Below are 18027 nucleotides of genomic sequence, written 5' to 3' on the forward strand. Positions count from 1 at the left end.
ATCATTATAAACTAGGAAAAGAGACCCTTAATCAAAGACTTGAGACCACAAAGCCACTCCACTGAATAGCAGGCTAATGATTGTTTTGCAATGCTTGCAGTTAGCCACGGACTCCTTCCCAAACCACTTGTAGAATTTGCGATTTCCAACTTGTGTAATGTTAATGTCCAATGGCCGATGAGCACCGATACATTTTATCTATAATTTCTCTTCATATGACAAGGATTAAAAAGGATTTGCCAGTAGATTGTCAACTTGATTCATGAGGACTGTTAGCTAAGATTTTGAAAGTATGATGTTGACATGATCAGTCCAATCAAACGTCATTTTATCTGTGGCCATTGACCTTGAGCCTTCTTGGAAGGGCACTTCTAGTGTAACTATGGCAGCACCCAAGGGGCTTGAATTTATTCAAGCTCTACCCTTAGACTTGGCGGTTTGCAGCCTTGGAAAGGAAAAGTACATCAATTAACTCAAGGATAGGATTTGGGCGTTGGGTAATCTGATCCTAGAGCTGTGGTAGGGCATCTTCTGCCGCCATCTCAACCTCTTTTCCCCCCTAAAAAAAAAAATGCAGGCATATTGGCTGCTCAAAATACACAGGTCTCGGAATAGCGCAGACAGCTTTGCCATAAAACCCTATTCCACAAATCTTTGTCAAAGTAGAGAATTAAAATATGTATGTAGCTACAATCATAGACAGTTCAATTGCTTATCTGAGCTCAAACAACAAAATGTAAAAGCAAACATATTTTAGAGGACTTTATTTCTTTCACGTAAACCAACATGCCTGGTCTCCATTTCTGTTTGACCATTTGGAACTTGGAGTTTACAGAAGCATTTGAATCCATTATGACTTCAGCACCAACTGAGTTTTATTGTTGTGCAGGTGTAGAGTTAAGTTCTTTTATTCTAAATATGGGTAAAAAAATAAAATATATATTTTAAAAACACCTACAAAATTCCTCCTTACATGTTAGAACGATCAACATGTCCCTTTGTTCTAACATCAGGTCATGTCAGAACAGAACGTTCATTAACAAACCAGGAATATTTGACATTACCACTTTTAAAGCATATTAGAACTGGACTCTGGCAACATAACACAATTGTATTGAGAATGCAAACTGGCATGGTTTTTGGAATGCATACATCACACGTACTGACTGTAGCATCTTTCTTTCCTTGACAACACAAGTTTTCGCCATAGACTCAAGATAAAACATTCTGGTCAGGTTTGCACAGATTACACCTAGTCCTGGATTAAAAACACAACATATCAATAGTCCAGTGTTAAGCTTGATCTGCGTACAGGAAACCGTCCCTTAGAGTTGGTAGCAGAGACATTTGATCTCCTCAGCGTTATGATCTAGAATATATACTGGACATCCCAGGCTGTAAGTACCATTGACAACAAGTACCATTGTTTACAACCAAATTAAAAACACATTCATCTCTCTATATTACATCAAATAAATAATATATTCTCTCCATACGTCAAACATAGCAGACATTTCCATAACATACTGGAGGCTATAGCAGTACAGAACATTTAACCAAAAACACTTCTTTTATATTATTGAAATACTTAGTTTCACTCTTGGGAGAGAATACAGAATATTACTGGAGGGCCCGGAGCATGACCCCTCTCTTCTGTACAGTATGTGTGTTAGAAAATGCATTCATTGTTGGGGTCATAACACTGAGAACACAGACATTTTGTGCTGGCAGAGGGTCACCGAAGAACAATTCATTAGTAAAATTTCGTGAAGTTTCTTATCTGTTAATTCTTCCCAAAGTCACATTTGACTCCCCCCCCCCCCTTGTTAGTGATTTCACTCAATAAATATATGTCACTGTCAAGTATGAAAAACCCCAACCACGCCTTACCACTCTTAATTTAGGTGCAGCTTTGCGCAGGGAAGATGGTATTAAAATTCAGCATGTTGAAACTGTTCTTGTTCTGTCTGTTATAGGTGATTGCATCCCCAGGATTTATTCAATAACCTCTGATACGGTCTTAGCCTGGTCCCAGATCGGTTTGTGCTCTCTTGCCAACTCTGGCACCAGGCTAGCACAGTCCAACAAGATCGGTGCAGAACCAAGTTGTTACTCGCTGAACCGTCCTCTATATTTGACACGGTCCCTGAGGCTATAGTACTACTGCATGCTGATAATATGACCTGCTCTAGTCTCAAACTTGGGCACAGAGCAACTGAGAATATTTAGATTCTACTCCAACAGACACGGCATTTGAGATGCTCCTCGCCTATAAAATGTTTAAAAATATATATATATATATATATACTAGGATTACCGTTGTTCCCTTCATTTCAGTTAGTACTTAAATAATAACAATAAATACAGTACTTGAATTGTAATCAAACTTGTAGATCTGATTCCTGTCCAGTTGATGAGAATCAGACCAGTCTAAAGGGAGGTGGAGTCTGTTCTGACGCAGGAGAAGAACAATGTCCCCAGGCTGGTCGCTGGGAACTTAGAGGTATCATTTCTCTGAAGTCATAGCAGCAGCCATGGGAGGCCTTATGGTGCCGCGGGCGGCGGCTGCCAGCTCTTCGATCTCTGCATTTAGCTTCCTGATCACCCACTCCATCGCCTCACGACCCTGATGAAGGAAGAGGAGAGGAGACAAATTACAAGTTGCATATTTTTTATTTTTTAACAATATAAATGATCTCAGATTTCAAAAGGACATAGCCTGGTCCCGGATCTGGTTGTGTTGTATAGCTCCGATGGAAGTTGTCATGCCAAACACGAGCATAGGTGTAGGCTATACAGCACAAAGATCTGAGACCTATCTATCATGGACAACATGAGTTTTTTTCAAACTACATGAAAATACAAGTGTTCCTCTGACCAGCCATCTGAGTAGGTGAGGTGAAGACCGAGATCACGTACCTTGCCTGCGTTTGCAGAGATGGTGCTAGCCATAACTCCCTCCAGGTAGCTACTCAGACTAACCCCTTTGACTGAGATGAGAGCTTCTTGAGTCAATATCGTCCTGCACAGACAAGAGTGGAGAATTTGTCTAAAATAAAATAATATATATATATATATATATATATTCATGTAATGCATTTATCCTTTATTTAACCAGGGAAGTGACATTGGAGATCGAAATCTCCCATTTTAAGTAGCCCCTGATACACTGTAAACATGGAACAAAGTTAGTAAAGCCTTCCTTGGTTTGACTGTACTTACTTCTCTGCGTCATCAGGATGTGGTCTGTATGTAAGCTTCTCATCCACTGACACCATGTTAGTGAATGTGATCTGCAGAGAGAATCATAGAGGCAGACAGCATTAGACACGTTCAGGGGTTTAATGGAATATACATATTCACTCTAAATTACTGTAACTACACTGAACAAAAATATAAACGCAAATTGTAAAGTGTTGGTCCCATGTTTCATGAGCTGACATAAAATATCCCAGAAATGTTCCATATGCACAAAAACCTTATTTCTCTTATTTTTGTGCGCAAATTTATTTACCTCCTTGTTAGAGAGCATTTCTCCTTTGCCAAGATAATCCATCCACTTGACAGATGTGGCATATCAAGAAGCATGATCATTACACAGGTGCACCTTGCGCTGGGGACAATAAAAGGCCACTCTAAAATGTGCAGTTTTGTCACAACACAATGCCACAGATGTTTTGAGGGAGCATGCAATTGTCATGCTGACTGTCGGAATGTCCACCAGAGCGGTTGCCAGAGAATTGAATGTTAATTTCTCTACCATAAACCGCCTCCAACGTTGTTTTAGAGAATTTGGCAGTACGTCCAACTGGCCTCACAACTGCAGACCACGTGTAACCACGCCAGCCCAGGACCTCCGAATCAGTCTTCTTCACCTGCGGGATCGTCAGAACAGCATTTCTGTCTGTAATAAAGCCCTTTTGTGGGGAGAAACTCTTTCTGATTAGCTGGGCCTGGCACCCCAGTGGGTGGGTTTGGCTCCCCAGTGGGTGGGCCACCCCTGCCCAGTCATGTGAAATCCATAGATTAGGGCCTAATGAATTTATTTAAATTTACTAATTTCCTTATATGAACTGTAACTCAGTAAAATCATAGAAATTGTTGTATGATGCGCTTATATTTTTTGTTCAGTACAGAACAAGGTAGACCTTCCATAAATATCAAACCATTTGGCTCATTACATTCAGGGTTCCTGAGTTCTCAGACACACTCATCTGCTATTGGAAATGAGACCAGGACAGCTTCCAGAGTTTCAGGTTCTTCAACACAGCATGTTTTGTAAATGGTTACATGTCTGGTCTTGTAACAAATTAATGCAACAGCCAGGCTATAGGTCTTACAAAATGCCACCTACGAAAGATATACACTAAGTGTACAACATTTTAAGAACACCTTGGTAATATTGAGTTGCACCCCCCACCTGGGAATGAGAGTGAGAAACAGCTTCTATAGAGGCTAAACAGTCACCACTATCCAGCCTCCACCAAGAAGCTTGCCCTGAACCTTAGACTGTTGCCATATCTCAGACTGGCCAATAAAAATAAAATATTAATATGGGCAAAATAAGACACTGGACAGAGGAACTCTGCCTAGAAGGCCAGCATCCCGGAGTCGCCTCTTCACTGTTGAGACTGGTGTTCTGTGGGTACTATTTAATGAAGCTACCAGTTGACGACTTGTGAGGCTTCTGGTTTGAGAAAGACAGTCTAATGTACTTGTCCTCTTGCTCAGTTGTGCACCGGGGCCTCCCACTCATCTTTCTATTCTGGCTAAAGACAGTTTGCGCTGTTCTGTGACAGGAGTAGTACACAGCGTTGTATGAGATATTCAGTTTCTTGCCAATTTCTCGCATGGAATAGCCTTCATTTTTCAGAACAAGAATAGACTGACGAGTTTCAGAAGAAAGTTCTTTGTTGGTGGCCATTTTGAGCCTGTAATCGAACCCACAAATGCTGACGCTCCAGATACTCAACTAGTCTAAAGAAGGCCAGTTTTTTGCTTCTTTAATCAGAACAACAGTTTACAGCTGTGCTAACATAATTGCAAAATGGTTTTCTAATGATCAATTAGCCTTTAAAAATTATAAACTTGGATTAGCTAACAAAATGTGCCATTGGAACACAGGAGTGATGTTTGCTGATAGTGGGCCTCTGTATGCCTATGTAGATATTCCATTAAAAATCTGCCGTTTCCAACTACAATAGTCATTTACAACATTAACAATGTCTACACTGTATTTCTGATCAATTTAATATTTAAAATGGACAAAATGTTTAGCTTTTCTTTCAAAAACAAGGACATTTCTCAGTGACCCAAACTTTTGAGTGTACATAGTCACTGAACACTGGTAACTCGAATAATGTTTACATACCGTTTCCCACTTTATATGTATACTGAGTGTACAAAACATTAAGAACACCTTCCTAATATTGAGTTCCCCCCCCCTCAGGCCATGGACTCTACAAGGTGTCGAAAGCGTTCCACAGGGATGCTGGCCCATGTTGACTCCAATGCTTCCCACAGTTGTGTCAAGTTGGCTGGATGTCCTTTGGGTGGTGGAACATCCTTGATACAGACGGGAAACTGTTGAGCGTGAAAAACCCAGCAGCGTTGCAGTTCTTGACACAAACCGGTGTGCCTGGCACCTACTACCATACCCCGTTCAAAGGCACTTCAATGTTTTATCTTGCCCATTCACCCTCTGAATGGCACACAGACACAATACATGTCTCAATTGTCTCAAGGCTTAAAAATCCTTCTTAAACCCGTCTCCTCCCCTTCATCTACACTAATTGAAGTGGATTTAACAGGTGACATCAATAAGGGATCATAGCTTTCACCTGGATTCATCTGGTCAGTCTATCATGGAAAGAGCAGGTGTTCTTAATGTGTCCTACACTCAGTGTATGTCTCAATGTCAACAAGTATTATACACAACATTATGCTGAAACCATAAAAAGTTTCAGAACTCACGTTTGAAGACTGAAGCTCGAATGTCTTTTCAATGGGGTCCACTACAGAATGCTCCTGAATGTATGTGCACGTCTGTGTTCTGCCAATGATCTGGAATGAGAGAGAACAGAACCCACAAGATCAAAGCACCAGACCCCAGCCCTGTTTAGTGTCATTCAAAATGTCCTGACGGAGCACAGTGTCCATCGTGCACTGATCTCAACAGCCTAGCCAGTAGGAACACATGTATCAGACGGTTTCCTTTGTGCACTAGCTAGGTATATAGGACATGTCTGTGGACAAGTCAGTGCTGGATCTAACAGATTGGTTAATCTGGTTTCTCAGTAATATACTGTACACTTGGCCTCCACTCAACAGTCCACTCATTTATAATATTGTTCTTTTCTAAAGGTCGGTCATATTTTCTGTCTCAGAGATTCTCCGACGATGTCAATGCCCTCTGAGTGATTTTGGCCGGTTTATGTGCTAGACTTTAAAAATATATATATTTAAAGGACTTAGCAGTGATATTAATAGCAATTTTGTGACCGCCTGCCCCAATCTACACAATTGCTATTAATATCACTGCTACCCAGACTTTTTGTGACCACGTGCCCCAATCTACAAAAAGTCTGGGTAGTAGAGTTAATCTAGGATCACTTTTACTTTTCAGATCATAATAAATTAGATGTCCTGCCTGTTTGTCACTGTCTGTGGGTATCATCGGAGGGGGCCACAGTCTCTCCCGACCCCTCTTGTCTCAGCCTCCAGTATTTATGCTGCAATAGTTTGTGTCGGGGGGCTAGGGTCAGTCTGTTATATCTGGAGTATTTATCCTGTCCCCTGTGTGAATTTAAGTACGCTCTCTCTCTTTCTCGGAGGACCTGCTGTCCCCAGTCCACCTGGCTGTGCTGCTGCTCCAGTTTCAACTGTTCTGCCCGCGGCTATAGAACCCTGACCTGTTCACCGGACGTGCTACCATGTCCCAGACCTGCTGTTTTCAACTCTCTAGAGACAGCAAGAGCGGTAGAGATACTCTCAATGATCGGCTATGAAAAGCCAACTGGCATTTACTCCTGAGGTGCTGACCTGTTGCACCCTCGACAACCACTGTGATTATTATTATTTGACCCTGCTGGTCATTTATGAACATTTGAACATTTTGGCCATGTACTGTTATAATCTCCACCCGGCACAGCCAGAAGAGGATTGGCCACCCCTCAGAGCCTGGTTCCTCTCTAGGTTTCTTCCTAGGTTCCTGCCTTTCTAGGGAGTTTTTCCTAGCCACCGTGCTTCTACACCTGCATTGCTTGCTGTTTGGAGTTTTAGGCTGGGATTCTGTACAGCACTTTGTGACATCAGCTGATGTAAGAAGGGCTTTATAAATACATTTGATTGATTGATTGATGTATAAGGACAATCTGATCCTAGATCAGCACTCCTACTATGAGAGACTTTTTGAATTAAAGCCCAGGAGACAGTGTCCTGTCAATGATTTGGCCGGTGGAGGAGCAAGACTGTCAAAGGACTCTGCCGACCTTCCCTCCCAGGATCCAATCCAAAAGGCAGAGTTGAGTAGGCTCTCGTCACAGCACCAGTATCTGGGGGCTAAGATTAAAGGACCAGGCAAGGGAGGAGAACAGTGGTTAATGCTTCCATAGTACTAGACTATGGGTCAGATCAGAGCTCTGGAGATGACCTCATTTCAAAGGAAAAATAATAGGAATATTTGCCCCCAAAAAACTGAAGAATAAGATGTGTATGAACTGTCATTTTAAAACTGAAGTTAGTCTACCTGGTCAATAAATGAAGATGAAATTAATAGCCTAATCTTTTACAAATCCGTTGTAGTCATATAATAGTCGTAACTGTAATCTTGTGGCAATTTGCATATGCAGCAAAGAGTAAACTAATTCCGGACAGTGTTTAATAGCTACAGACAAGAACATGGTGATGAGACTGGAAACCATTGAAAGCAGCCCTGAGTAGGCCCCTCCTTCCACCTGTTACAGCAGGCCCCTCCTTCCACCTGTTACAGCAGGCCCCTCCTTCCACCTGTTACAGCAGGCCCCTCCTTCCCCCTGTTACAGCAGGCCCCTCCTTCCCCCTGTTACAGCAGGCCCCTCCTTCCCCCTGTTACAGCAGGCCCCTCCTTCCCCCTGTTTTAGCAGGCCCCTCCTTCCCCCTGTTACAGCAGGCCCCTCCTTCCCCCTGTTACAGCAGGCCCCTCCTTCCACCTGTTACAGCAGGCCCCTCCTTCCACCTGTTACAGCAGGCTCCTCCTTCCACCTGTTACAGCAGGCCCCTCCTTCCACCTGTTACAGCAGGCCCCTCCTTCCCCCTGTTACAGCAGGCCCCTCATTCCCCCTGTTACAGCAGGCCCCTCCTTCCCCCTGTTACAGCAGGCCCCTCCTTCCCCCTGTTACAGCAGGCCCCTCCTTCCACCTGTTACAGCAGGCCCCTCCTTCCCCCTGTTACAGCAGGCCCCTCCTTCCCCCTGTTACAGCAGGCCCCTCCTTCCACCTGTTACAGCAGGCCCCTCCTTCCACCTGTTACAGCAGGCCCCTCCTTCCACCTGTTACAGCAGGCCCCTCCTTCCACCTGTTACAGCAGGCCCCTCCTTCCACCTGTTACAGCAGGCCCCTCCTTCCACCTGTTACAGCAGGCCCCTCCTTCCACCTGTTACAGCAGGCCCCTGGCAGCATAGGTCGAGGTCTGCCTGTTGCATCACTGATAAGAGGGTTGTGTTTTATAGGGACAGTTCTGTACTGAGCAGACAGGATTGTGTTTTATAGGGGTAGCTCTGTACTGAGCAGACAGGATTGTGTTTTATAGGGGTAGCTCTGTACTGAGCAGACAGGACTATGTTTTATAGGGGTAGCTCTGTACTGCCAGGACAGGATACTAGGAACGGTACCAGCTTGTTCAGGACAGCATGTGCCAGACATAGAGCAATGCAGTCTCGTGCCACGGCTAGCGGTGGGCAGCGAGCCTGCTACTCTTACACACACCACCCCCCCCCCCCCCCCCCCCCCCCCCCCTACTCCCCTACGTCCAGGAATAGCACCCTACGGCTGGGAGTATTGGGGGCCAAGGTCAACTACTGCATAATGGAAGAGGCATTGCCTGGCCTGACGCAGAGTGTGTGAGAATGTGTAACTGAGATATGGCTGTGAAGCTAGGCTATGAACTCGAGTAACACTGAAGGGGTACTAGGAGCAGTCTACCAGGTAGGAGTGTCAAACCATGACACCCCACATTTTTTTTTCCGTCACACAGCAGTTGAAAGGTTTGAAACAGCAGGTCAAAAGTTAAAAGACACCGTCTTGCTGTACTTTCATTTTATGAAGCTTGACGTATTTGCGCGATAAACATTTAATATTCTATTTCTAGGAATATTGCAGAGAAAATGCTCAACGAAAAGGCTAGTATAACACCCAGACTGCTTACTATTATGTTGCTAAAGTAGAATCTACTGTGATAGGTCCCGTCTTTCATTCTGATCTATCTAGGTCCCGTCTTTCATTCTGATCTATCTAGGTCCCGTCTTTCATTCTGATCCATCTAGGTCCCGTCTTTCATTCTGATCCATCTAGGTCCCGTCTTTCATTCTGATCCATCTAGGTCCCGTCTTTCATTCTGATCCATCTAGGTCCCGTCTTTCATTCTGATCCATCTAGGTCCCGTCTTTCATTCTGATCCATCTAGGTCCCGTCTTTCATTCTGATCCATCTAGGTCCCGTCTTTCATTCTGATCTATCTAGGTCCCGTCTTTCATTCTGATCCATCTAGGTCCCGTCTTTCATTCTGATCCATCTAGGTCCCGTCTTTCATTCTGATCCATCTAGGTCCCGTCTTTCATTCTGATCTATCTAGGTCCCGTCTTTCATTCTGATCCATCTAGGTCCCGTCTTTCATTCTGATCTATCTAGGTCCCGTCTTTCATTCTGATCTATCTAGGTCCCGTCTTTCATTCTGATCTATCTAGAGCCTGTATACCTCTACGTGTTTGAATTTCTATAAAAAATAACAGCAAAAACACTTACCGACTTGACGATGGAAGGCAGGCCCCACTCAGCGCTCAGCAGCCTGTTGCTGTGCAGGCGTCCCCGTGTGTCCACACTACGGTCCAACACATCCACCCCAAACACACTGGGGTTCATGGGGTTGGGGTACTTCTGCATCGCAGCCTTGGTGACTGTCTCCCAAGGATGGCTGTGGAGGGGAGAAAGAGTTTATCAGCATTCAATTTATATTACGCACGTTTTTACTGATATCCACATGGCAGTCAGACACTGAAATACATGGATAATAAGACACACACACACTTTAACATTGAAGTTGAAATCACAAGTGCAATTCATGACAATACGTATATTTATTTAAACACTTGTGTGGATGAAACAGGTGCCGTTTAGCGCTATGAACATTCGTCTATTTATGTGCCACAGCCTCTACGAGTTGATTGTTATTCATCGATGCAGTGAGCAGGACAGGGGGTAACATGCTCTGATAAGAGATATGGAAGTCTAAAACCTCACTGGTTTAATTCAACTCTGTCTACATAGCAGCTGAGTGTCATCCTTTTTTTTAAACTGGTGCTTTGACTTGTAAAATAGCCTAAATGTATCCACGGATTGATTCTTTCTCGATGAAGAATCTAGGTTGCATTGGAGGAGGCAGAAGCCATGTGTTTGCGGTGTGACGCATCAACTACTAGGGGAAAGGTTGCTACTACGACGAGCTGGTTACGCAATTCCGCTGCAATCTAACACTGACCGCTAGAAGCTGCTGAGTTAAAATATTCAGATGCTGTTTAACTGATACAAACTGCCAGGGTCAGGATTCTCACAGACACTGAAATAACTAGCTAGTTAACTTTTGCTGACTAAACCCAAATCCACATGGGATCCAAGTTACAAATCGTGAAGTTGAATTCTTCAGTCAGTTAATTCAAGACAAAATCGGATACTAAGCGAAACAACACGAAGAAACCAATGAATAGATAGAAATCTGGCTACTCACTTGAAAATGTGTTCCGATGTCCAGATCTTCATGGTCGGTGAGATGGGAAGCTTAGGAGTGAATCAGCCGGTGATTGCAGTCACACTGTTGGGAAAACCGCCCACCTTCAGAAAAGACCCAGTGCAAACCCCCCACCACCTACGACGCGCAGTCATGGGACATATGTTTGTGTGGCGCACTTCCGCCGCATTCCCCTGCGTTGATTGACAGCGGTCGACAACGCACAGACGAAGTGGAAAAACAAAACGCACGCGCCTACTAGACAGGATGTTCTTCTGGCAGGCACAAGTTTTGGCATGTTGGTGTGTGCATGTTCTTTATATCAAACGCACATTTGAATAACGTCCTATGAGGTAGACTTACTGTTGAATCCATTTTTATTCATTGAATAAATAAACACATATTAATAGTACTGTTTTTCAACGATGATTTGCTTTCTCTCCTAAATAGGATCTCTATCCTCCAGCTCAGCGGTGTCAAACTCCTTCCATGGAGGCTCTAGTGTCTGCAGGTTTTAGTTTTTTTCCTTTCAATTTAGACCTAAACAACCAGCGAGTGGAGTTATTTACTCATTAGTGGCCTTAATTCGTTGATCAAGTACAAGGGAGCAGGGGAAACACTGCAGACACTCAGCCCACCTTGGGATGTGTTTGACACGTCCTCTAGACTATTCCACTTTCCACATAGGATCACAGTATAGTAAAAACAACTGGACAATGTTTACATTTATCCCCTTCAGTGAGGTTACATAACTAATCACTCAATGTGTGTCCAACCTTGATCCTGAGAAAACATGGTCTTGGATGTGGTGTCCTCTGAGTATAGAGCTACTGCAGAGATGACTGAATGCTAGGTCATTATCCTCTGGTATGGATTATATCATTTCCTTCTAAGCTACATTCCTATCACATGAGGTTGGTTCGTGGCACCTTAATTGGGGAGAACGGGCTCGTGGTAATGGCTGGAGAGGAATAGTTGGAATGTTAGCAAATACATCAACACCATGGTTTCCATGTGTTTGATGCCATTCCGTTTGCTCCATTCCAGCCATTATTATGAGCTGTCCTCCCCTCAGCAGCCTCCTCTGAGGCTACATGGCCTTTAGTCCATAGATTAGTCTCTGTCTTCAGATGTCCTTCCCTCAGCAGCCTCCACTGAGGCTACATGGCCTTTAGTCCATAGATTATTCTCTGTCTTCAGGTGGTACAGTTCATGGGTCTTTCAGCCTGATCTGAGCATATTATCACTGTACAAAAAGGGGAATTCCGCTGCCTTGTCAAATGGTCTTATCAAGCTGGACAGAGACAGTCACAAGTAATCTCTCTCTGTCAGATGGGAGGAGTGGGAGGGAATTATGTGCCAACTGTCCTCACTGACTGAGTTCTAGCTACTGTATGTTGCTGTAGCGTTTTGGGGGCTTTAAAACCAGGCCTAGGACATTGTTCATTGACAATAATATTTGAACTTGGAAGATCCACACAAATTAAGCACACAGAGAACTATTGTTATAATGGAGAATTTTAATAATATAATACAAATGGTTCACAATATCACACTGAATACATTGCTAAAATTGCTGAGGCTCAAAATAATTAACAAATAGAACATTATACTCCCCTTTTAAATACAGCTTGTTGCAATTTGCATATGATCTCAATCAAGTTTGGGAAATCTGGTAGTCTACATTACAACATTGACATAATTTGTTATCTATATTTGGCAGACAAATTCTTTCCTTATCTATTCAGTTTCATAAAAAACATCAAATAGGCCTACATCAGTATACAAATGCAGACAATTGACACTGAATTACCGCTCTCTATTACCACACTGTACATTTCATTAAACAGGCAATTATCCTGATATCTCCTTTGGACACTATGACTCAAATACTAGAGTAGGGCTAGAAATTTTCCCTGACCTCATGACCTGACCTGGAAAAACCCTGGGCCCTTGTTATAAACTATCAGGAAAAACACTTGTTGAAGCTTCCAGACACAGCCTTGTTGCTCAGAACCGAGAAGACAGTGACAATATGATTATTCCACACAACATATGATGCCACATCTACTCAGCTATAGTCTCAATGGTTTCAATAGTCTCTGTCACAGTCTCCATCGTCGTAACTTCCGTACTCTGAACTCTCGTTGCAGCCGGTGAAGCCGACTCTTCCTCAGCCACCTCCTCGGGCCCCCAACCCTCCTCTTCAGCCTTGGCATCCTGGTACTGCTGGTACTCGGACACCAGGTCATTCAGATTGTTCTCTGCCTCTGTGAACTCCATCTCGTCCATGCCCTCGCCAGTGTACCAGTGCAGGAAGGCCTTGCGCCTGAACATGAGCGAGAACTGGTCTCCTACGCGACGGAAGATCTCCTGAATGGCCGTGTTGTTGCCAATGAAGGTGGAAGCCATTGTGAGCCCCCGAGGTGGGATGTCACATACGGATACTTTACAGTTGTGAGGGATCCAGTCCACAAAGTAGTTGCTGTTCCTCTGTTGCATCATCAGCATCTGCTCGTCCACTTCCTTGGTGGACATCTTGCCACGGAACATCCCAGCCACGGTCAGATAGCGCCCTCTTCGGGGGTCGCAGGCGGTCATCATATTACGGGCATCAAACATCTGCTGGGTGAGCTCGGGCACGGAGAGGGTGCGGTACTTCTGGCTGCCGCGAGCTGTGAGAGGTGCAAAGCCCGACATGAAGAAGTGGAGGCGAGGAAAGGGCACCATATTGACAGCTAACTTCCTCAGATCGGCGTTGAGCTGGCCTGGGAACCTCAGGGAGGTTGTGACTCCGCTCATGGTCATGCACACCAGGTGGTTCAGGTCACCGTAGGTCGGGTTGGTGAGCTTCAACGTACGGAAGCAGATGTCATAGAGAGCCTCGTTGTCGATGCAGAAGGTCTCATCCGTGTTCTCTAGGAGCTGGTGGATGGACAGCGTGGCATTGTAGGGCTCCACCACAACGTCTGACACCTTGGGCGAGGGCAGGACACTGAAGCTGGTCATGATGCGATCGGGGTACTCCTCACGGATCTTGTTGATGATGAGGGTGCCCATGCCGGACCCCGTCCCGCCACCTAGAGAGTGGACGAACTGGAAGCCCTGAAGGCAGTCGCATCCCTCGCTCTCCTGACGCACCCTGTCAATCACGGTGTCCACAAGCTCTGCTCCCTCTGTATAGTGGCCCTTGGCCCAGTTGTTCCCAGCACCAGAGTTTCCTATTTCATAGAAACCGGCAGAAAGATAATTGTGCCCATCATGTTAGTGCAACTAACTTACATTGTAAATAAGGAAGTTCTCCAGCGATTTCTGAACATTTACTGCGATATCCCAAGAAAAGCGATATATCCCAAATATGAATACAGTAAAATATGCACAACTGCAACCTTCAAGGTGTAGTTCATTCAAGGAGTAGTTCATTCAAGGAGTTGGTCTGACAGGAATGTGTGATGTCATCGGCCTCCCCCCTTGAGGAACAATAAAGGAACCTAATACTGACCCGGACCACCTCTTCAGATGTTCCTTTTGTGAAGTTAATCGTGTGTTAAATGAGTTGAAAAGGAGACTGGAGTGCCACTTTAAATGTAAAAAAGTGAAATATCCCTTTAAGATACAGTAGGCATATTACAATAGTGTCAAAAGAGTATCATTATTGAGTTTCCATCATCATCAATAACTTTGATTAGATTTACTCGTTTCTGTCATCAATAACTTTGATTAGATGTACCGTTTCTGTCGTCAATAACTTTGATTAGATGTACCATTTCTGTCGTCAATAACTTTGATTAGATGTACCGTTTCTGTCGTCAATAACTTTGATTAGATGTACCGTTTCTGTCGTCAATAACTTTGATTAGATGTACCGTTTCTGTCGTCAATAACTTTGATTAGATGTACCGTTTCTGTCGTCAATAACTTTGATTAGATGTACCGTTTCTGTCGTCAATAACTTTGATTAGATGTACCGTTTCTGTCGTTAATAACTTTGATCAGATGTACAGTTACTCTCACCATGTATAAAGTTATCTGGCCTGAAGAGAGCTCCTATGCGGCTACCCCTGACACTGTCCATGGTCCCTGGTTCTAGGTCAAGGAGCAGGCCCCGGGGAACATATTTACCACCTGGAAGAAAAAAATGAACATCTCATAAATGATTTGCATTTGGTCCAAGATAATATATCTTGATAGTCCTGTGGACTGAAGAACGCTCTTCATTTTTCAATAATGTATCCATCTTTCTTACCATTTGCCTCGTTGAAGTAGACGTTGAGCCTCTCCAGCTGAAGAGGATCATCCCCCTCATACATTCCTGTAGCACTGATTCCATGCTCCTCGCTGATCACCTCCCAAAACTGTAAAGACATGATGGATAGATGTGAAGACATTGATACAAAAGTCAAGCTAAAACACAGAACCAGGGACAACTCAACAGGTCAAAAGGCCAGGAAAACCTCAGGCTCTAATGATAACACCCCCAGACCCCAACAGATGCCCCAATACACACATTATGATGAAGTGTGAGCCGTCCATAGTGGTGAACTGTAGCGAAAATCGAACACATCATACAGTTGCTCTTGCTTGTCCTCAGCAGCAGCCATGATAAAAATGTCCCACCCTTCAATGTACCAGCCTTCTGAGACTTCCTTCTTATCTCTGAGCAGAGAGCCCTTTGGGGAACTCCCTGTCACTCACACTCAACAACCGCCACAGCAGGCAACGTGCCAGCACCCAATAACTTGCTCAATATACACTATTTCAAACATGAAATATATATATATTATACTAAAGAGAATGCCAATTGGTTTACATGTATAGGTATGTTGTGCTTTACTACTCTGAATAGTATATGAAAGGCATCAACCTTATCATCAAGTAACATACTGTACCACTCTGTAACATACTGTACCACTCTGTAACATACTGTACCACTCTGTAACATACTGTACCACTCTGTAACATACTGTACCACTCTGTAACATACTGTACCACTCTGTAACATACTGTACCACTCTGTAACATACTGTACCACTCTGTAACATACTGTACCACTCTGTAACATACTGTACCACTCTGTAACATACTGTACCAGTTTCTAAGTCTCATTGCATGTAAATAAAATATATATATTGTATTTTCAGTTGAAGTATATATATATTGTATTTTCAGTTGAAGTATATATATATTGTATTTTCGGTGGAAGTATATATATATTGTATTTTCGGTGGAAGTATATATATATTTTATTTTCGGTGGAAGTATATATATATTGTATTTTCAGTTGAAGTATATATATATTGTATTTTCAGTTGAAGTATATATATATTGTATTTTCAGTTGAAGTATACATACTGTATTTGCAGTGGAAGTATATATATATTGTATTTTCGGTGGAAGTATATATATATTGTATTTTCGGTGGAAGTATATATACTGTATTTGCAGTGGAAGTATATATATATATATACTGACCCGGACCCGGTATATATATATATACTTCCACTGCAAATACAGTATATATACTTCCACCGAAAATACAATATTTATATATATATATATATATATATATATATATATTGTATTTGCAGTAGAAGTATATTTATTTTATTTCTAGTGGAAGTATATATACTGCATTTGCATTTGAAGTATATATATATATATATATATATATATATATATATATATATATATATATATATATATATACTTCAAATGCAGTATATATATATATAGTTTTTGCGGTAGTATATATACTGTGATTGGAATCAAGATAAGCATAGAGCTAAAGCATTATAGTGTTTAAGAAACACATTTAATCCATCTGAATATAAAACAGTTCATTTATCAACCTTTCAGTGAGTAAAAAACCCATTTAACCCATCTGACTATACAACATTTAATTTATCAACCCTTCAATGAATAAAAGATACATTTAACCCCTTTGAATATAAAACTGTTAATTTATCAACCCTTCAGTGAATAAAAACACATTTAACTCATTTGAATAGTAAACAGTACATTTACCTTAGAGCCTATCTGATTTCCACACTGTCCAATCTGTAGATGTACAATTTCACGCATGATGAGCGAGCTAGAGACTGCTAACACACAAGGGCATCTGACATGACACTGCCTCCTCCCCAGGGTTTTATACTGCAGAGGGCATCTGACATGACACTGCCTCCTCACCAGGGTTTTATACTGCAGAGGGCATCTGATGTCACTGCTGTCAGGGTGACACCCAAACCACCAGGTCACAGCATGTACCCTGTAATATCTTTTTGACTTTCATTTCATTTACATTTAACACAGTATGGGGGCAGCAGGGTAGCCTAGTGGTTAGAGCATTGGACTAGTACCCGGAAGGTTGCAAGTTCAAACCCCTGAGCTGACAAGGTACAAATCTGTTGTTCTGCCCCTGAACAGGTAGTTAACCCACTGTTCCTAGGCTGTCATTGAAAATAAGAATTTGTTCTTAACTGACTTGCCTAGTTAAATAAAGGTGAAATAAAAGTACGATTGAATGTTGATGTGCTGAACAAGTATAATGCTTCATTAAGTATAATATATACAGTGCATTTGACTCTGGGGATGCTCTCAAGCATAAATGGATATAACTAGTTTTGTACAATCTCAGAAATAAATTGGAATAATTTTTTACTTGATAAAAGTTTTAAACCTCTTTCAGAGAAGTTATTGTTTGGCTGTAGATTGTATACAGCGCCTTCGCTCCAACAGTTTGCAAAGGAAGGAGGAATCGGATATATATATATAGATATATATGGTACCCCAACCACAGTTGAGTGATCAAGGAGGAATGGGATATATATATATATACACACACACACTACCGGCCAAAAGTTTTAGAACACCTACTCATTAAAGGGTCTTTCTTTATTTTTACTATTTTCTACATTGTAGAATAATAGTGAAGACATCAGAACTATGAAATAACACATATGGAATCATGTAGTAACCAAAAAAGTGTTAAACAAATCCAAATATATGCTATATTTGAGATTCTTTAAATAGCCACCCTTTGCCTTGATG

At 42.5% G+C, this 18027-nt stretch overlaps 2 protein-coding genes across 3 annotated transcripts; both read right to left on the bottom strand.

Moving 5' to 3' along the window:
- Positions 1-747: 747 nt before the first annotated feature.
- prelid3b (PRELI domain containing 3) lies at positions 748-12364 on the bottom strand. Its single transcript, XM_020495126.2, has 6 exons — positions 10978-12364; positions 9999-10167; positions 5974-6063; positions 3223-3293; positions 2920-3022; positions 748-2626 (listed from the first exon to the last, which is right to left on the bottom strand). Exons 1-6 carry the CDS (start codon positions 11007-11009, stop codon positions 2507-2509), a joined length of 585 nt encoding a protein of 194 aa, XP_020350715.1. The 5' UTR covers positions 11010-12364; the 3' UTR covers positions 748-2506.
- A 115-nt stretch (positions 12365-12479) lies between these two features.
- LOC109899672 (tubulin beta-6 chain) lies at positions 12480-17152 on the bottom strand. Of its 2 annotated transcripts, none has more exons than XM_020495106.2 (4): positions 17002-17152; positions 15224-15332; positions 14992-15102; positions 12480-14198 (listed from the first exon to the last, which is right to left on the bottom strand). In XM_020495106.2, exons 1-4 carry the CDS (start codon positions 17056-17058, stop codon positions 13045-13047), a joined length of 1431 nt encoding a protein of 476 aa, XP_020350695.2. In that variant the 5' UTR covers positions 17059-17152; the 3' UTR covers positions 12480-13044. The 2 variants fall into 2 exon arrangements, with proteins under 2 accessions (XP_020350695.2, XP_020350703.1); XM_020495114.2 differs by lacking the exon at positions 17002-17152 and adding an exon at positions 15485-15613.
- Between the last annotated feature and the right edge of the window lie 875 nt (positions 17153-18027).

This window comes from Oncorhynchus kisutch, linkage group LG1 (genome assembly GCF_002021735.2).
Source record: "Oncorhynchus kisutch isolate 150728-3 linkage group LG1, Okis_V2, whole genome shotgun sequence".
Taxonomy (NCBI): Eukaryota; Metazoa; Chordata; class Actinopteri; order Salmoniformes; family Salmonidae; genus Oncorhynchus; species Oncorhynchus kisutch.